Here is a 20,812-nt window from a genome sequence, read left to right as displayed (position 1 = left end):
CCGGAACTTGGGCAGAGCTGGAGTGGAGGGAGGCGGTTGGCACAGAGGAGCAGGAACTAACAGGAAACCGAGTGCAGAGCCAAGAGAGGGAGCCACTGTCACCAGTCCAGAGGTGCTAGGATGTCCCAGAAAGGGGGGGGGGGGGGGGGGGAACCAACTCCCAGGAGGTATTCTGGGAGTTCTGTGTCTTCCTAAGGGCAGTGGGGGTGGGGGGGATGGGAGCAACCTCCAAAGAATTGGAACCAGAGAAGCGACATCAGAAGGCTGCTTCTTCAGAAAGACCTCTCAGCTTAGGGTGTGGGATGGACTTTTCCCAGGGTGCAGGCCCAGCTGGGGAGCACACGCTGGTCCTAGCTATGGAGGGATGCAGGAATGGTGGCAGTGTGGTGGGAGGGGGGGCGGTGAGCGCAAGCTGTGTCATAGGGGCTCACTTTTAGCAAACATCCTTCCTTTTCTGGTAGAGGCCAGCCTCTTTGCGGGCAGTAGGAGGCCAGTGGAGGCTGGGTCCCTCCCACCCATCAGCCATAGCACCCTGCAGCCTCGGTTCGGACAGTGTCCGGCAGTTCATAAAGGAAGGTGGGGAGGCAGGACAGAGAGGCATTGGGCCACCCACTGTGTGCTCAGCACCTCATAAGACAGCAGAGGGGAGGCAGTGCCTTCAAGAGGACCCAGGACATCTATTTTGTCCCAAATGGATGGCAGGGGAGTACACGGCCCCTGCCAGGGACCGCCCTGTGGATTCAGGAAGAGAGGGCAGGGAATGACCTCAGAGGAGGGCTGCTCCCTCTACCTAGGTCCTCCCCACCCAGTGAGGGGCACACAGGGAGGTTTCAGCTACATGCAAATTCTTCCGCTGATGCCAGAAGCCCAGTGTGGAAACAAAGCAACCGGAATCCCATGACCATCCTCAAGGGAACATGCCAGTGACAGGGAGACAATAGGTCAGCAGTGCAAAGTCCTCTGACCACATTGAAGGCACCGATGCCAAGAACCCTCTGAGCTGGTGAGGGCTTGGCCTCGGAAAGTCTGACTCAGCAACACCAATGTAACAGGCACAGTCTGGTCCATTAGAGCTCGGGGGCTCCTCCCAAGGACAGCGAAGGACAACAGTGGCCGGGAGCATGTTCCCCAGGTCACGGTCCCCTGGTGCAAAGCCCTGGTGACACTGTATGCTGTGTGTCTCTGGGCGAGTTACTCTAACTCTCTGGGCTCACTTGTTTTGGGCTGATATTATCTCGTTAAGTAAAAGACCCTAATCCTGGGGGTCTCCTCTTGGTTCTTCAAAAACGGGGGCACCCTTGCTGGGCTTGGGTTAAGGGCAGGTGGCTGGAGACTCAGTTTGGGAACAGGGAGTGGAGTGAGTGGATCTGGGAATTTAAAGTTCCGGGCAATCCATCCAGAAAGGAGAGGGAAGAGGAGCAGTGTGGTGAGGGCAGGGCTCTGGCGTCCCACAGGACGTCCCAAGTGGCATTTGGCGTCCCGTGGGAAGCTTGCCCTGAGCAATCCCCAGTAGAGCAGCAGGGAGGCCAAAACGGTTCTTCTGAGCAGGAATGTCAAAATGACCAAGGGTTAGTTCTTTGCTGCAAGGGTACCGTCATGGGGTGCCTCCCCTCAGTTCCCAACACTTCCTATAAAAGTTCTGAGCGGCTGGGAACAAGGCCAGACATGCCCCTGGAAACCTAATTCTCCTGGGAATTCCCAAGAGCCTTGTGGATCTTGGGGGACGTTTCCCCCAAATGACCCAAGGTGTCCACACCAACTCAGTCAGGCCTGGGGCAGCCCCGGCAGTGCCCCACCCCTCCTCCACCCTCAAACCCAGGAGTCAGAGAGACAGACAGATGGCAGGGGGAGGCTCTGAGGTAAGTGGAGGCCCCAGGCCCCAGGCCCAACCCAAGTGGACGATGGGGGACTCGGTTGTCCCTCCAAACAGGAAGGAAGAACATCAGGGCTAGCAGCCTCTGGACCTCAGGGTCTCCCATCTCCACTGTACTACTTCCCTGCCAGCCAGTCCTTTCCCTGTGTCCCTCTGCTGGGCTGGAACCACCTTAAATCCAGCAGCCCTTCTGGGGGCCAAGGGACCTACAGGCCCTCAGTGGAAAAAACACGGGGCTGGTACCAGCGGGACCTAATTCAGGCTCTGCCTGCATGCTGAGTGGTCACACGATCTTGGGGGCAACCTGAGAATGTGGTCACTTACCTGTTTCCACATCTCACTTACAGATGCCTGCGTCTGTGTGGCTCGTGGTCAGTGGCACTGTTAGAAGGAATGCCCCACCACCACCACGGCCGAGGGCTGCGAAGCACCCCAGAGGCAGCACTTAGGGCCACAGCGCAGCAGCTCAAGGCAGAGCTCAGACCCCTCTTCAGACGTCAAGGCAACCCTACCCTGGCTCTGGCCCTGGTCTGGCCCTGCGGTGGGCACCGGGATTAGAAGTAGTTAGCCACATTCAAGGACTGGTCTCTGCTTTCCCAGGGCAAACACCATGAAAGGGAGGGGAACGTCACGAGAATCAACCATGATTAAGTACAATCGGCTAGAAATTGGGGGGTATGGGAGAGTCACGGGGAAGGGACAGGCAACAGACCAGTAAGAGTGGAGCCAACTGGGGCCAGCCTTGCAGTATCATGAGGAGCCTGAACCTTATCCCTTGAGCAACTGGGAGCTACTGAATGTTGTATGTTGTCCCCCACGCATAGAGGGAAGCAAGGTAAGGAGATTTGGGCTCTGGCAAAAGGTTACAACATGGAAGAGGGACGGGGTAGGCCAGCTGCCCCAGGCCAGGTGGTCAGGAAGCCGACAAAGGCTGTGCCACCCCCAGCCCGGCCTGGTTATGCAAGGGAGGGCGTCAAGGATGGCTGAGGTTTGGAGCCTGAGATGATAGCTGGGGGTGGGGGCGGGAGGTAGTAATGACACTGAGAGGCTAGTGGCACAGGGAACAAGAGTATAGCCCTTCTGGGTTCGAAGCCCAGTTCCACCACTTACATGATGTGTGATGCCAGGCAAGTGATCTAGTTTCTCTCTGCCTCAGTGTCCCCATCTGTGAAATGAGGGATGATAAGTGTACCGACCTCACAGTGTTATGCTATGTAAATGCTAAGAGAAGTGCCTGCACACCGTAGGTACTCGACAAGTGGGGGCCGTTCAGTGTTTTGGGGGGAGGCCGGTGATCAATAAAGCTGACCATTATAGGGTGGGGTGGAGGAAGCATGAGACCTTTAGAGAGGGGACAAAGACCCTGTCACGGAGGCCAAGAAGGGCAGGGCTGGGGAGGATTGGGGGCCAGTGCTTCTCCAAGGCCAAGCAGAGCTCACCAGGTCCCCTTGGGCATAGAGCTGGAACGGTCAGCAGCCGCGTGTTGTCAGTAGAAGGTTGATGCCAGGCCTGCTGTCCCAGGCCCAGCAGTGTTCCCTGAGCAGTATCGGGTGCCTGGGGTCCACCACAGAGATGTCTAACCCCAGAGCTGGCATCAGCTTCAGCCTCGACCCATCCCTCCAACTGGGAAGGAGCAGAGGGGCCAGCCCCAGGGACACAGATTGTAGGTCCTGGACAATGTACTCCTACTTCCTGCAAATATGATCCAAGCTGGCAGAAGGCAAAGCATGGACTGCCCACCCAGAGGCAGCCATGCAGAGGGACAGACCACTCTTCATTTCAGAATCAGACCCCAGTGCGACCAGAAGGAGTCCACCGCTCCTGGCCCTGTCCTCCCCTCCCGGCTCCCAAGGCTCTGCCTGGCCTGGAACCAGGAACTGGCACAAGGAGGCTGCCACTGGCACTGGCAACCCAGCCTTTACCTCCAAAACCAAAGAATTTACCTCCATCCTGCAACACAGGGGGACAGCCAGGCTAACACTGAAAGACCATATAAGAAGGCCTGGATCCCTTTCTACATACTCATCCACCCCTCGCACAAGAGAGGGGCCCTTAGCAACATAATACTAGGAGCCGCTTAAAGAAAGGAGACATGTCAATGCCTATGACTCCCAACCAAGATGGCGGCTGGCCCCACGCATTCACCGTCTCTCCACCTGGAGACCCTTCTAAAAGGAGAAGAAATCAGAGATATAACAGTCATGATGATAAAAAGAATACAGGGAGCCTGGGGAGGGGGCTTGAGATAAGGGAGGTGTCAGCAAACAGTTCTCAAAGACAAAAAGCAGACTAAGAATGTAATGGGCGATTCTGCCCAAGGAAGCCAGTTGGGCCCTCCAAACCCAGAGGCAAGGTGGCCTTGCTCAGCCAAGCTCTTTGTCAGTTGGAAGGGTGACCTGGGGCAAAAGTAGGAGCTTTACTGAAAGCTGGCCTAGAGGACAGCTGACACAGACACATCCCCCTCCCCAACCCCAAATACACAATATTCTTAACTGCCAGAGATCTACAACCACAGGCAAAGAGACAGATCAAAGGGACTCTTGATTAAAATGGCAACAGCAAATGTCCCAGAGCAAAGACCTCTACATTCATGCCCAGAGCCCCTAGTAATGGGTTGCTTCCTGTCTGGTCTCCAGAACTCAAGCCTCCTTCTGAAAGCCTCTCCCGCACATACAAAAACAAAGACAGACACAAGAGAGCCATGGTCAGGGAAAGGCCCAAAAGGAGCACTGTTGGGCCCCACTCCTCCCTTCCAGAACCCCCACTCTGGCCAGGTGCCTGCCCCTCAGGGAAGGGCAGTCACTGACTAGTCTGGGTGGGCCCATGACCCAGTGCCAGCCAAGGGGATGCCAGGGGCTCGCTTACAGGATCCCTCTGGGAAAGACCTCCTCGTTGTTTGGAAGACCCATAGGTCTTTCCTGCCCCTGATTTTGTAACAGCTATGTGGGACCTGGGGAGCTCCCATACTGCCACCGGCCTCCTGATGAAGGCAACACCAGGACTGAAGGGGTGCAGCGGGCTGGACCCATGGCTCGGACAGTAGCAGCCAAGCATGCCCAAGGGCCACCCTTGTCTTCTGGACTCCCTGTTATACGAGATGATTCCTCACTGATGAGCTCGGGGCAGGGTTTTCCATCACTTGAGCCAAAGGCCTCCCGACTCACATGAGGAGAAGGGCACAGATAGTCTTAGCACGTGCGTTCAGGATTTGGTACCTAATCTGATGGGGGGGACCCCTTAGAAGAGAACAGCATCACGCTTCCACTCTCCAAGTTACAGTATTTTCATTATATTACAAGAGATTCTGAACAGGGACATCATACATCTACAACAAAAGTTTTTCCCTGTACTTGTGAGATTCTGGGCTGTTCCCTCTAGACCAGTGGGTCTCAGCTTCGGGGAAATGGGCCTTAAACCCTGTGGAGAAGCAGGATCCCCTCAGCAAAGCAGTACCTGCACCAGGAGACATGATCTCAGGGGGCCCAAAGATCTGAGGTGAAGAGCTCCTCCTGCTCTAGCCACGGGGCTCAGGAGGGGCAGACGCCCAAGGCCAAAGTCTCTGCTACCCAGTTAGCTTTGGCTTTTCCTTTTCATCTGGAGTTTTTAAGTCTTTCCAGGGCTTGTCCACAGCCTAGCCCAAACACCTTGGACCACCTCTCAGGGGAATTAACACCCAGGCAGCCCTTCCCCAGGGACAGTGTCACACCAGGGACCCCAGCTGCGGGGGTGCCAGCTGCCAGCCCCCTCTGCTGGCAAAGAACAGGGTGGCCATTTGTGGCCAGGGAGGGCTCTGGGCTCTCTCCTCCGTCCCCTTCGGCTTCTGCCTCTTTTTCCCTCAGGCCCTGAGGCCTGCTTCAGGAAGCGAAACCCAGGAAGGCGATGAGAGAGACCAGTCCAGATTCCCAGGGCTTGGGATTCAGAGGACTCCGAGGGACTTAAACGCCTAGAACAGGGCCTGGTGAACTACAGCCTGCAGGCCAAATCCCGTTGCCCAAGTCTGACTGGAGCAGGGCTTGCTGGTGGGTATTGTGAACGGCTGCTTCTGCCTCACAGTGGCAGCAGGGACCCAAGGACCCACAGGCCAAACACATTTACTGTCTGACCCCTTCCTGAAGGATTCTGCCCACCAGGGGCCTTGAAGGAAACTAGAAGGTCATACAGTCCATCCCCCAGCCTCCCAAAGTCCCGGCCCAAGAAGTCAGACCACCTGCATCCCACTGAAGTCCCAGAGAAAAGGGCTGAACACCTTCCAGACAATTCTTTCCATTTCTCAGCAACTCCAACCATGAGAAAACTTTTTTCTCTACAATGAACCGAAGCTGGAGTCTCTTCTCCCTCTGCCCGCCGTGGTCAAGTGGGTCCCCACCGCGCTCCGAGCTGTCGGCCGCCACCCTCCTTCTCGAGGACCCTCAATGCCTGGGCCTTCAGTGCTTCTCTGTCAAGGACCTGGATCCCCTCCCAGACCTGGCTGGCTGCACTTCCCTGGCTATGTGTCCAGAAAGACCAAGACCCCCTACCCTGAACACAGCAGCCCAGTGCCCCCCGGCATCTTCACAGGGGGCTGCTAGGCCCCGCAAAGTATCTTGCACAGGCATGGTGGATGACTTCTCCAGGACCTGCATTCCTCCCTGTCAAGTGGCATCACTGAAATCAGGCTCCCTGTTAAGGTTATTTGAGCTTCTCAAGGGCAGTGACTCTTCGGGATCGGTTTGTATAACCTGTCCCCGGCAGGTGCTTCGCTGAATGAATGGTGACGAGCTCAGCCACGGTAGATAAGAAGGAGGCTCACCATCACTATCGTCACCATCGTCACAGTACCACCATGGATTATAGTGAACGAATGTATAGACCATGGGAGACCAGAGCTGGGAACACTGGGGAAGGCATCACAAAAGGTCACACAGCCTCGGAACCAATGAATTCATGTCTGGGGTCCATTTTCTTGGCAGGTCGCTAACCACAAGTCAGGTTCCATCCTTCAGGACGGTGTGGTCTTTGCCTCAACGGCTCAACGGCCCCTGCCCATGGGCCTTCCAAGGAGCACCTGGGACTTAGGATCAACAGCGCTCTTTGATCACCAACACTGAGGGACACAGGAACCGAAAGAGGCTCTAGGGGCCGGACTACATCACGCAGGGGACACAAGCACTGAGTGTGCAAGGGGGAGCGTGAACGTGAGCATGCGTATCAGCACGTGCAAACGCACGTGCAAGGGTGCACATGAGGCATAGATCTTCACGAAGCAGGAAACTGAAGGCAGACGTGTGCCAAACCTAGAGCAGGTGCTGGGCTCCTCCACAGAGCATCTACCCCCCGGATCACTGACTGGCCCGGCTGCCACAGCTCCCAAGACCCCAGCAGCTCAGCGCACGTTTAGGGACCCACTGGCTCAGGAACATCCTGAACCAGAGGCAGCGAAGCCCAGGGGAAATTGGACCCTCCTTCAACCCCACAGTAAAAGGGATTTCTTTTTTTATTTTATTTTTATTTTTTTTTAAGATTTTATTTATTTATTTGACAGAGAGAGATCACAAGTAGGCAGAGAGGCAGGAAGAGAGAGAGGAAGGGAAGCAGGTTCCGTGCTGAGTAGAGAGCCCGACGTGGGGCTCGATCCCAGGACCCTGACACCCGAGCCAAAGGCAGTGGCCTAAACCACTGAGCCACCCAGGCGCCCCGAAAAAGGGATTTCTATTTACCCGCTGGACTCGGGGCCCAACAGGGCTAGAGTATACATGAAGTTGGAGTCCCCTAGACCTCACCGCTTTGAAAGGAGGCACCTGTAACCTGAGCGATCGAGGCAGAAAGGGGAAAGGATGTTTTTTGCATAATGCAAGATTTTAATAACTCACTGAATTTCAACTTTGATCGCTCCTGTTTCAAATTCCTCTTGTTCAAATTCTCATTGCATGGCAAGGCTCCTTAAGGATGGTGAAGGAGGGGCACCTGGGTGGCTCAGTGGGTTAAGCCTCTGCCTTCAGCCCAGGTCATGATCTCAGGGTCTGGGATCGAGCCCCGCGTTGGGCTCTCTGCTCAGTGGAGAGCCTGCTTCCCTCTCTCTCTCTGCCTGCCTCTGCCTACTTGTGATCTCTGTCTGTCAAGTAAATAAATAAAATCTTTGAACAAACAAACAAACAAACAAAAAAGGATGGTGAAGGAGCCTTCCCAGAGAGAGACATGGGGAGCAGGGAAGGAGGAAGAAACTCCCCACAGATGTCTCATAGCCAGAACTGGGCACGCCCCTCCAGCCCCCCATCCAAGGCAAACCCAGGGAAACAACCGTACTTGAAGGGATCTGAGAAACACTTCTAGTTCCCAGTCAAGGTGCCTTTTGTGCCGGAAGCCGAGGCCTCAAAGCAGAAGCCAGTCAGAGTTCTGGCTGAATGCTCCCCAGGAATTCCGAAGAGCCCAGGGTTCTCGCGCCTCACCCTCAGGCAGCCAGAGTCTAAGGCTGCAAAACCCAGTGGAGGTGAGGGAATGTCAAATCGAAGGCTGGTCACTATGGACCAAAGCAGCAATCAGGAGATGAAAGCTCTTGCCTTTCTCTAAAGGGGGAGAAAAGCACCGAGATTCCTTTTATTTTCATGCACCTTCTCCATCTTAGAAGTCAATTCACTCAAAAGATGCACCTGAGGGTGGGTCCGCTGTCTCTCCCCCTCCTCCCCTTCCTCTTCCCCCTCTTCCTCTTCTCCAGTAAACCTCCTCGACTTCATCTCTACAGCAAATGCCTCCCCTTCAAGTCTACACCCCTTTCTCCCTCCCTAGTTCCATAACATCCTTGCCCTTCCCCAGGCTCAGCCGGGATGGGCTCAGCCGGGATGGGCTCAGCGGTGATTTGGTGTTGGAGGGCAGCTATGACATCACCAGCTCGGATTCTCCATAAAAGGACAACTCTCTCAGAGCCAAATGCTCTTCTTCCCACCCTCTCTTTGGGGAACTGGAGAGTAGACATTACAGGCACATTTCAGATTGCTGCATCTGGGTCCTGCCCTTAAGTGGCTGCTCCCCCCACCCCTGTACCTCCCTCTGCAAGAGGCCCCTGGAGAAGCCTGGGGGGTAATTAAAGTTTCCTATCTAGCCTTAACCTCCACCAGCTCGCCTTACAGCTCTGGACACACACACAGAGTCCGTTTCTTCTGGGCCTTCTCGCTGTTCATTTAAAATCAGGCCACTGTTCTCTTGGCTCAGGCTATCCAGTAACACACTTGGATATGAAGAGGGAACTTTCTCTGGCCAGGTGGATGATGGCTCTGGCTTCCCACACCCACTCGAAAATTCTCTTCCTCCTATAACACACCATTTGGGAGCCAGGCTCAGGTGCGCAGGAGGCCCTAAGGATACGAAGACAAGTGACCCCCCCCCAGCCCAAGACCCCAACATGCTCACAGCCTGGGAGGATCCAGTTTTTTCCCCAAGCCTTGACAATGTAAGAATCCCTAAAGCAACACTTTCTCTTCTCTTCTTTTCTTTTGCCTTTCTTTCTTTCTTTTCCCTTCATCCCTCCCTTCCTTTTTCTTTCCTTTCTTTCTTAGCTTTCTTCCTTTCCTTTCCTTCTCTTTTTATTTTAGCGAAACACGTTCAAATAGGAAAATCAAATGTAGAAGATCAAAGCCCGTTCTGCAGTTTCTACATGAATCCCACTCTCTTTCTCTCTCTCTCTCACCCTGAACAAAAAGAATGGGCATAGTTTCTGCCCATCAAGTCAGGTTCTGAGTGAACTAAGGCAACATCAGAGCCTGGATCTAGAAACTCAGATTAAACAGGAATTCGGTGGTCGGGGTTTTTCCACTAGTTTTGTGTTTGTAGTTAGATGGCCACTGCATGTCATTGGGATGGGGCTTCCTTCTGCTGGGGGTTGGGAATCATGCTGGCTTTAAGGCTCTGACATACCCAAATGTGGGGGCCTCTCCCTCCTGGGGCCACATGGACTGGGGAACTCTGCTCAATTGTAGTAACAGGTTGAACCCCACCACCACCACCAATTCACCGCCACCCAGCCCCTCAGACTGTGATCTTATCTGAAAATAGGATCATCACAGATGTAATAAATTAAACGCAGATGAAGTCATCCTAGATCAGGGTGGGCCCTAAATCCACTGGCTAGTGTCCTGACATCATCAAGATCAAGAACACTTGAGCAGACACTAGCAAGGTGGAGTTGTCCAGGTGCCTGTAAAGCCGAGGGCTGCCAAGGCCTGCCGGTGACCACCACAAGCTACAAGAGGCACAGGATTCTTCTCCAAAGCTCCACAGCTAGCCGAGCCCTGCTGATACCCTGCGTTCAGGTGCCAACTTCCAGGAGGTGGGAGAATATGTTCACACTGTTTAAAGCCACTGAGTTACAGTGATCTGGTCCCAGCAGCCCTAGGACACTCCTCCACTCCCCCAGCAGTGGCTGAGTAACCCCCACCCACAGAGCCTGGAAAGGCAGTAAGGGAGGGCACAGCCCCCCACAGGACCACTCACTCAGCAGGCGGCCAGGCTACTGCACTCCAGCTCCAACTGCAGGGGAAATCAACTTCAGAGGGTAATTCAGACATTGCAAAGTGGTTTTGAATTTTTTTTTTAAGATTTTATATATTTAGGGGTGCCTGGGTGGCTCAGTTGGTTAGGCCTCTGCCTTCAGCTCAGGTCATGATCCCCGCGTCCTGGGATGGAGTCCCACATAGGGCTCCCTGCTCAGCGGGGAGTCTGCTTCTCCTTCTCCCTCTGCCCTGCCACCGCCCCCACCCCAACACCTTGTGTTCTCTGTCTCAAATAAATAAAATATTCAGAAAAAAAAAAAGATTGTATATATTTATGTGTCAGAGAGAGCACAAGTGGGGGGGTTGTCCAGAGGGAGAGGGAGAAACAGACTCCCCGCTGAGCAAGGAGCCCAACGGGGGGCTCAATCCCAGGACCCTGAGATCACAACCTGAGCCAAAGGCAGACGCTTAACAGACTGAGACACCCAGGCGCCCCTGGTTTTGAATTATTAAGCAAAAGAGGACAACACAAAGTTTGCACATCCACCAGAATGATAGGGGTGTGACCCTCTAAAACTGAGTGACACAAACCTCCGGGGCCCTCACTGTGGGCCTGGAATCAAGCTAACTGCTTCACATGCATTAGCTTATTTAATCCCCACAGTAACCCCACGAGGCCCATACTATTTCACCCTCACTTGACAGGAGGGGAAACTGAGGCACAGAGCTTTTAAGTCACCTTCCTGGTAGCAAGTGGTAAGAGTCCGGGTCTAAACTCAGGAAGCCTGGCTCTGCGTCCCTGCTCTTCCCAGCCTCGGTACTGCTCCTACAGTGGGTTAAGTTTGGAAAGCAAGCTGGGATTTTTAACACACTTATGCTTTCATTTATTTATGCAAAGAAAAGCGAAGCAAAAAAAGGAAAGAGATGAAGAGGCCATGTTTTGACTGGGGGCAAAGTACGGAAATGACCAGCACCAGCAGGATGGATGCAGAGCTGACACCCTCACAGGGCAGGGAGGAGAGTCAGGGATGGGTCAGATGGGCAGGGCTCCTCCCGGCAGCAAAGGAGCCTGGGAGACCCCAGTAAGGGGTTTCCTGGCCCTGCCTTCAGGGAGGGGCCAAGGCAGCTGCAGCTAGGGGTCCATGCAGGAGTGGGCTTGGGGTCAGAGGACCTCCCTATGCATAGCTGAAAAGTTGCTGGCGGGGGGGGGGGGTTTCATTTTTTGTTTTGTTTTTTTAAGTCATGCAGGACAGCAGGGAGAAGCACCCTTGAAAGAAGGCCAGCAGGGAATCAGGGCTGGGCCATGAGGTTGGTCCATAGCCTAGAGTCACTGCCACATGCTGAGCCAGGTTGGAAGGAGCCAGGTAACAAATCTCCCAACCTAGGGCCTGCTGACTCTGGCTGGGTAGGGACGGCCACGTCCCGGCTGCCTCCGTGGTGGGAGAAACAGGCAGACACTCACAGAGGGAAAACCAAGGAGCTCAGAGAGTGGCTGCTGAGTTTGTGGAAGCTCAGGGGGTTTGGGGCCATGCAATCCATGTCTCTGGGGAGCATGGGGGCCTGAAGCAGGGGCCAGGCACAGGGACACAGGGCTGGAGTCAATGTGAAGGCCCGGTCTGCAGCAAAGGGCTCTCCCCTTCTAGATCACATGCCATCTCAGAAGGTCACCCATTCATCTCCCCAAAACCCACCGAAAGGAACAACTGCCCCCATTCTGATGACAGGATGCAAGTGGTTAAACAACTTTCCCACGGCCAACAGTCACAGCTAAGGACCCTGGAATATGGGGTCTATGTCCCCACCCTGCCCGCACTCATAAGACGCATAACTGGGTCTTGACACCAGGTTCAGGGGGCCTTTTCCAAACACAGTGGGGAAAGAACAGCAGCACTTTCCAGGGGCCCCACACAGCAGCTACCTGCCCCTCTCGGGAGGCCGTTGTGCCCATCTTACCAGTAGCAGAACCAAGACTTAGAGGGGTTATGAGGCTCGCCCAGGGTCACAGAGCCTAGGCCCCGGCAGCCCTATGTCTGTCGGAATCCAAAGGTGACACTATTTCCCTTGCCTCGCTGGTGTCTCTGGCTATGGCTCAGCCGACTCTAACCAGAGGGGTTGCTCTGCCTCTCCAGCCTTCCAGACACAGGGGGGTGATTCCTAGGAAGGCTTCTGGGCACCAGCTTGGGCCTCAGACCCCACTCCCTGATGACAGGAGCTGCCCATCTGGGCATAGCACAGTCATGGCCGGAGGGGAACAAAGCAGCAGGCCTGAGCCTGCCCACACTCTGGGTTCAAGATGACCTATGAAGGTCATTCACAGCAAACCAGCACTTGACCATCCTCCCTCAGCAAGAGCCCCGAGGGAGCCTGTGAAAGCCAGTCTTCCCCACCTCCAAGCCCCTGTGGCTAAGGGTGGGGCACATGGCTCAGGCCTGGCTCAGGCCTGGCCAATGGCAGCCACAAATTCCCCGGGCCACAGCAATTGGTTCAGAGCCAATAAGAAACAATAGTAAAGCTAAAAAGAGACACACACACACAATAAACCCTTTGCTGTGGTCACTCTTGCCTTCTGGACTTACTGGAGTTGCTGTGGCCAGCCTGCCACCACCCAGGATAATAAGCCACCTGAGAATGGGGACAACACAGAGAGGAAGCTGGCTTAAGAAAATGAGAAACAGGGACACCTGGGTGGCTCAGTCGGTTAAGCCGCTGCTTTGGCTCAGGACATGATCCCAGTGTCCTGGGATGGAGTCCCACATCGGGCTCCTTGCTCAGCAGGGAGCCTGCTTCTCTCTCCGCCTCTGCCTGGCACTCTGCCTGCTTGTGCATACTCTCTCTCTCTCTGACAAATAAATAAATAAATAAATGAAATCTTTAAAAAAAAAAAAAGAAAGAAAGAAAATGAGAAACAGCACTGATAGCATCATCTGAGCACCTAGATCCAACCATACCTGACACCAACTGCAAGCCAATTAACCTCCCTTTTTGTTTACTCTGATTTTGGTTAAAGGTGACAAAAAACCTGCAATTTCGAGGGGTGCCTGGGTGGCTCAGTCAGTTAAGCATCTGCCTTCGCTCGGGTCATGATCCCAGGGTCCTGGGATCGAGCCCCGCATCAGGCTCCCTGCTGGTCCAGAAGCCTGCTTCTCCCTCTCCCTCTCCCACTGCGTGTGTTCCATCTCTCGCCCTGTGTCTCTCTTTGTCAAATAAATAAAATCTTTAAAAAAACAAAAACGCAACCTCAAATTCTGCCTTATACCACAGGTCCAGAGAGCTAACATGTAGTGCCACACACAGGCTGGGACCCTGGACCACACACTGCTGTCCCTTTAGCTTGACCCTGTTTCCTCACGGATGCCACCTTGCCTAAAGACCCTGTGTGGACTCCCTGTGTTACCCTTAGGCAGTGCGCAAATAAACTTACTCTTTCCAAGATGTTCTGCAGAAAAAAAAGCAATAGCATAAATAAAGCAGCCCAAGTCACCTCAAAGCAACCTGAGGACAGAGGTCCCCAAGATGCATCCCCCTCCCCACAGTCCAGCTGGACTGTGAGGAACTGCTGGGACATGGGAGCAAAGGAGCCAGAGGAGCCCTGCCGAGAAAGAAATCAAAGGGGACCCACAAACCATTCACCCACTGCTTTTCCATCTCCACCCCAGACCAATTTTTTTTTTTTTTTAATTTGCCAAAACTCAGCCTTCCTTAATTACCCAAACTAGACCCACCAGGTGTGAACACCACAGAACAGTGCCTGGAAGCCAGGGAAATCAGGGTGTCGAGGAGGCAGGGAGGCTCCGGGTGCCAGCCTCCGCTGACCTCCACAGAGGCCGGGGTTGGACTGGAGCCCAGCCTCAAGAAGGGGCCAAGGTTCTGGCCACACAGTGCCGGCCACAGAGCCTTTAAATAGAACCTCCACGCGGGAGGACAAACACATTCCAAGCGCTTTTAAAAAACACTCCAAGCATGACCTGGCCGGAGGCCTCTGCTCCCCCAGGCATTTTTCCGGTCTTGGCCCAATTCTGGAAATAATATTAATAGCTCCGTTAGGAGCTTAGGGTGTACAAAATACCGTATGGCCTTAAAAGGCAGGGACGATTACCGCTCTCACTCTACAGATTTGGAAACTGAGGTCCAGGGACCTCCCAGAATGCAAGGCCGAATCCTGGAAGCTCTCTACGCTGCCTCCAACGCCCAGCAGCTCCCGGGCTCGGCGGGGCTTTCACCGCGGGACACGAGAGAGCCCCGGTCCCACCGGCTGCCAGGGGCTATGTCGGGGTTCCGACGGGCGCCTCCTACCCAAAACGCAACGGGTAAAATAGATACCGCGACGCCGCCAGGAGGCTCCCGGGACACACTCGCTTCAGGAACGTCCTGATCTTCTGCAACTGGTTTGACCAACTCTCAGTTCTCAGACTCTGTGGGTACATCAGACCCTGCGAGGCAGCCAAGGATAACTTTACTCCTTTGTTTGAAAAGATAAACAATGGGGCTAATTTCTCCCTTGGGCGGTAAAGTTAATGCTGCCAGGTGAGGCTCCGAGCGACTCGGTTTCCTAGAAGTTGCGCGGCGGGCACCTCTGGCCGCTAGGGGCGGAGGGGGCGGGACCGGCCGTCGGGACCCGGGAGCCTGGGGCTCAGGGGAACTTAAGAGCTCAGTCGGGGAGAGCTGCGGCCACTGCTGTCGGGGTCCCGGCCAGGCCAGGTTCCCCTCCCAACCCCACCACCGCCGCACCGGCACGGGCTCCCGGCGCGCAGGATCTGAGGCGTGGGTTAAATGCTAAGGGTACCCCGGGTCTCCTAAATTATCGACCCTGTCCCATCATAGCAGGGGCCAGAAAGACCCGCGCATCGCCACCTCCCCGCTCCCTCCCTCTCGGGTCCCAAGGTGCAGGGTCCTCCCGGGCGCATTGCGCAGGGCGTCGCGGGCGCTCACAGTTTGAACTTGCTCTCCAGGTCCTTGATGAGGCGGCGGCTGAACTCCGGGAACTCGGTGTAGGGGTTGAAGACCTTGCAGCGGCGAGGCCGCGCGGTGCCCTCGTTGATGTCCAGCCGTCGGGTCAGCTGCGCGCTCAGCTCGGCGTCCGCGCTGGCGGTGGGCGCCCAGGCTGGGGGCTCGCACTCGGGTTCGGGCTCCCGCGCCGCGAAAGCACAGGACGCGGGCTGGGGGCGGCCCTCCTCCGCCTCCTCCCACTGCAGTCGCCGCTGCAGCTTACGCGCCAGCTCCTGGCTGGCCATGGCGACGGATCTGGGGAGCCGGGGACGCAGAACCAGACGTGGGGACTTTCGGACCGCGCGCTCCAAGCGGGCTCGCGGCTCTGCGACGTTCTGCCCAGGCGGCTGGAATCCGGCGGTTGGGTGGAACCGCGGGCGCGAGAGGGGGGCGGGCGGGGCGGAGCCGTGGCTTTAAGGAGGCGCGGCGGCTACTGGACCCGCCCTCCCGGCCAGAGGCCGCAGGTGTTCTCGGGTCCACCGGACGCCCACCCGGTTGCCTGCTCCCCAGGACTCCCGACTGGAGGCTGACCGCGCCTCGGAACGAGAAGTTGACCCACTGATCAGCTCCGACCTTGCGGCCTGCGCCCGCTCGGAGGGATGCGGGGGACCCCGAATTCCCTGGAGAAACGGCAGCAGGAAAGTTTCACGACGGTTCCGGCGGTTCCTCTCTCGTTCCACAGATGTACTCCGACTGGAGGTGCTCGCGGCTCAGGACAGGCTGGAGATGGGAAAAACCGAGCGCCCCCGAGTGACACCCGCGCGCTCCCATGGCTGCGTGGCACCCACGGGTCGCGAGGTCCGGGAGTGGGAGGCGCCCGCAGGGTGTGGGGAGCTTAGTTTCTTTCTTTTTGGGGAGTGGGCTGAGTTTCTGACATTCACTGAAAATAAATGCTGCTAAAACATACTAAAAAATACTAAAAACGAATAAGCAAACAGAAAAGAGAGCGAGCAAGGGTGACAAAACTCTGGCTCCCCAAGAGGCAAGATACCCGCGTGGCTTCAGGGGCTCCAGCTTTTTCTGTGAAACACACAAGAGAGAAACGGAAGCTCAAGAATAAATAAACAAAGCAGCATTTTTGACAAGCGGGTAAAACAAGCACAGTCGTCGTTCTCCCTAAGGAAGGCTAATACAGGCGGCTATGACATCAGCCAAGCCTGCAAACACCGGTTGGCCCCAGCCTGGGCTCTGTCTGCTCTGGCCACCTGGTTAGCCTGGTCGAGGCTGTGGCCCGGGCTGAGGTGTGAGGGGTGGGGGGCGGGTCATCTATAGAGGACACCTGAAAAAAAAAGTTATTTAGGGGCGCCTGGCTGGTTCAGTGGGAAGAGCCTCCGCATCATCATCATGGAGTTGTGAACTCCAACCACATGTTGGGTGGAGAGGACTCAAAAGTAAAATAAAATCTAACAAACAAACAAACAAACAAAAAAACCTAATAGCTTTGCCTTTTCTTTCACTTATGAATAGAACATACTATTGAAAATTCTCACGTTACTTAGAGTGGATTTTGAATGCAATTCAGCTTTGTCGTCTAAGTGTTGCTAAAGGAGGAAGCACTCTTTCTTACAGCTTTATTTAATGTTTGGACGTGGGCAAACACCTGGAATACCATCACTGTGATCGAGGTCATAAACATATCCATCACCTCCAAAAGTGTCCTTGTGTCCCTCTGGTTTTTGTTTTGTTTGGTTTGGTTTTTGTTTTTTGGTAAGAACACTGAATGTGGGATTTACCCTCTGAGATTTTAAAATCCATCTGTTACTACCTGCTCTGTTAGACAGTGGATCTCTAAGGAAGTACTTCTGGATAGTGTCATCTGGGTGCCACTTAAAAGACATTATCATTGGGCACTGGGTGGCTCAGTCAATTAAGAGTCTGCTCTCGGCTCAGGTCATGATTCCAGGGTCCTGGAATTGAGTCCCGCATCAGGCTCCTTGCTCAGCGGGCAGTCTGCTTCTCCCTACCCCTCCCTCTGCTTGTGATCTGTCTCTCTCTCTCTCTCTCTCAAATAAATAAATAAAATATTTTTTCAAAAAAGGCATATCACCTGCAAGGGACAGTTTGGGGCTGTGCCCACGAGGCACCCCCAAACTTCCTTGCCACTGTGGTGGTAGAAAAGGATGGAACACTTCCTAGGCTGTGCCCACCCGTGGCAGCAAAGCGGCCGATACCTGTGATGCTCCCTGGCCATCATGTAGCCATGCCGAAGAGTGAAGTCTCAGTGTCTCACTAGTGACCCGAGGTGAGTCATGATCGCTGCCGTGGCTTGGAGAAGCCCTGCTCCCCTTCAGAGTCTAGCTGGGTGCCTGACAAACACAAAACATGATTGCTGAATGATGGGTCAATATCAACATTTGCCATGCAAATAGGACCCACGTTTCATAAAATAAAATTTTTTTAAAGATTTTATGTATTTAGTGGTGCCTGGGTGACTCAGTGGGTTGAGCCTCTGCCTTTGGCTCTGGTCATGATCTTAGGGTCCTGGGATCAAGCCTCACATCGGGCTCTCTGCTTGGCAGGGAGCCTGCTTCCCCCTCTCTCTGCCTGCCTCTCTGCCTACTTGTGATCTCTCTGTATGTATGTATTTATGTATGTATGTATTTATTAGACACAGAGGGAGCACAAGCAGGGGGAGCTGAGGCAGAAGGAGAGAGAGAAGGAGGCTCCCCACTGAGCAGAGAGCCCAATGCGGGGCTTGATCCCAGGACCCTGAGATCATGACCGAAGCTGAAATCAAGAGTCAGATACTTAACCAGCTGAGCCACCAAGGCACCCCAAGGGAGTTGCCTTTTATGATGCAGGTAGGCTCAGGAATCACAAAACTGAACTCTATTGGTCAAGGCAGTCACAAGAGAGGCTGGGATGGGATACATACCATTGTGGCCATCTTTGGGAAATAGAATTTGCCTGTTCTCGCTCTGCAGATCCCTGCAGGACTGAGTCCTATCCCAGTTCTGTGGCATGTGGACAAGAACAGATATGTCTTTCAGGCAGATAGGTTGGCACGGGTCTCCAGGCCCTCTGGGAAGGGCTGACCTGCGAGTTATGAAGAAGAGGGAATGAACTAACTTCCTGGAAGGGAAAAACCTTTCCAAGAGAGCAGAAAACTGGGGACACTTCCATCCCTGGAGGCATTCTGCCTCCTGCTTGTGCTTGCATTATCAACTTCCGTAATAGGTCAAAATCTCAGGGCTTTGATTTGTTTTAGAGGAATATGTTTGGGAGTACCTAAGTGGCTTAATCAGTCAGGCATCTGACTCTTGATCTCCGCTCAGGGCTTGATCTCAGGGTCAAGAGATCAAGCCCTGAATTGGGCTCCATGTGGGGCAGAGCCTACTTAAAAAATATATATATTTTTTTCAGTTTTTTTCTTTTTTTTATTAAATTTTTAATTTTTTATAAACATATAATGTATTTTTATTTCCAGGGGTACAGGTCTGTAAATCGCCAGGTTTACAGACTTCACAGCACTCACCATAGCACATACCCTCCCCAATGTCTATATATATATATATATATGCCTTTTAAGTATTAAGTCATTTTGGGGATGCCTGCGTGCCTTACTTCCGGTAAGAAGTAATGTTCCCCGGGAAAGGCGGCTAGTTCAGCTCATAGCTCAATCAATCGTGTAAATGCTCTTTTACAGATGACCACCACACTTTGGTCTTTAGCAGAAGAGTTTTATGTGTACATCCCATTTCATCACGCCAAATAATAATTTAAAAGACATGTACTGGGACGCCTGGGTGGCTCAGTCCGTTAAGCGTCTGCCTTTGGCTTGGGTCATGGTCTCAGGGTCCTGGGATCGAGTTCCGCAACGGGCTCCCTGGTCAGCGGGAAGCCTCCTTCTCCCTCTCCCTCTGCCTTTCCCGCTGGTGCATGCCCTGTCTCTCTCTCTATCTCTCTCTCTCGTGCTCACTCTCCGTCTCTCCATCTCTCAAATAAAATAAATCTTAAAAAAAAAAAAAAAGACATGGACTGAGATCAATGAACAGAAAAGAAAGCCCCCAAATAAAGCCACACTCCTATGGTCAATTAATCTATGACAAAGGAGGCAAGAACATACAGTGGTGTTAGGAAAGGATCTGTCAGCGCCACTAACTCAGGAAGCCGGTGGGTGAAACCTGGAGCTGCCAAGGCCAGAGGCTTGGTGGCTGGGAATCCAGAGGGAACTGGACAAATGGAAAGGGTAGACTATGGCTGGGTTTGCAACGCTGTTGCTGAGCAAACTCAGATAAACTCATCGAAACTCATTGCGACAGACACAAGTAACTCAAGAGAGGAGGTTTCGGAAAAGAGCAAAGGAGAGCTTCGTTTCAGGTGCCGGAAGGCAGGGGAGGTAGCCGACTCAGGCTTTAACAAGCAGCCTCTCTGACAGCAAGAGGGACACCGACCATTTTGTAGGAGAGGTTCAGCGGGGTACAAGAGGGCAGGAAGAGTGCATGTCATGCTGAAGGCGGTTAAATGTTCAGCGCTTGATCTTGGGCGGGGAAGGGGACTGTAGGGTGTGGTCTTCCAGGCGTTCCATTGCTATCAGGGCTTTCTGGCCAGGCCCTCAGAATGTTCCTGTCATTGACAAAACCTCAGGAAAGTGTGATGAGAAGTAACTGTTGGGGTCTATTGTTGAGTGAGAGGATTCACTGACAATGGAAAAAAGACAGTCTCCATCAGATGGTGTTGGGAAACCTGGACAGCTACACGTGAAATAATGAAACTGGACCACTTTCTCACACCATACATAAAAATAAACTCAAAATGGATTAAAGACCTAAACGTGGGACCTGAAACCACAAAATCCCTAAAATAACACATAGGCAGTAATTTCTTTGACATCAGTCATAGAAACCTTTTTCTAGGGGTGCCTGGGTGGCTCAGTCGGTTACGCACCAGACTCTTGGTTCTGGCTCAGGTCATAACCTCAGGGTCGTGGAATCTAGACACCAACCCCCCCCCCACCACCGTCTGCTCCAGGCTCAGCAGAGTGCTGAAATACTTTCCCTCTTTCTCTCCCTCTCTCTTTGCCCCTCCCCAATTCACGTGCATGCACTCTCTCTCTCAAAAAGATAAATAGACTCTTACAAAGAAAAGAAAGAAACATTTTTCTAGATGTGTCTCCTTAGGCAAGGGAAACAAAAGCAAAATTAAACTATTGAGACTATACCAAAATAAAAGGCTTCTACACAGTGAAGGAAACCATCAGCAAAACAAAAAGGCAACCTACTGAACGGGAAAAGACATTTGGAAATTATCTATCTGAAAAGGGGTTAGTATCCAAAGTACATAAAGAATTTATACAACTCAGGGCGCATGGGTGACTCAGTGGGTTAAGCGTCTGCCTTCAGCTCAGGTCATGATCACAGCGTTCTAGGATCGAGCCCCGCACAGGGAGACTGCTTTTCCTTCTGCCTGCTGCTCCGCATGTTTGCTCTCTCTCAATCTCAAATAAATAAATAAATAAATAAATAAATAAATAAATAAATAAATAAATAAA

General features: G+C 53.5%; 1 protein-coding gene across 1 annotated transcript in view; it reads right to left on the bottom strand.

The window, feature by feature from the left end:
• LOC111144439 (EF-hand domain family member D1) overlaps positions 1-15,581 on the bottom strand; it is a 40,527-nt gene extending 24,946 nt beyond the window's left edge. The window contains exon 1 of the mRNA XM_022498750.1: positions 15,265-15,581. Coding sequence (XP_022354458.1) covers positions 15,265-15,566 — 302 coding nt within the window. The 5' untranslated portion in view covers positions 15,567-15,581. The remainder of the gene's footprint in view (positions 1-15,264) is intronic.
• Between the last annotated feature and the right edge of the window lie 5,231 nt (positions 15,582-20,812).

The sequence above is a fragment of the Enhydra lutris genome, unplaced genomic scaffold (assembly GCF_002288905.1).
Source record: "Enhydra lutris kenyoni isolate GAN:26980312 unplaced genomic scaffold, ASM228890v2 scaffoldscaffold1, whole genome shotgun sequence".
Classification (NCBI taxonomy): domain Eukaryota; kingdom Metazoa; phylum Chordata; class Mammalia; order Carnivora; family Mustelidae; genus Enhydra; species Enhydra lutris.
This window is presented reverse-complemented; position numbering and strand designations above follow the sequence as displayed.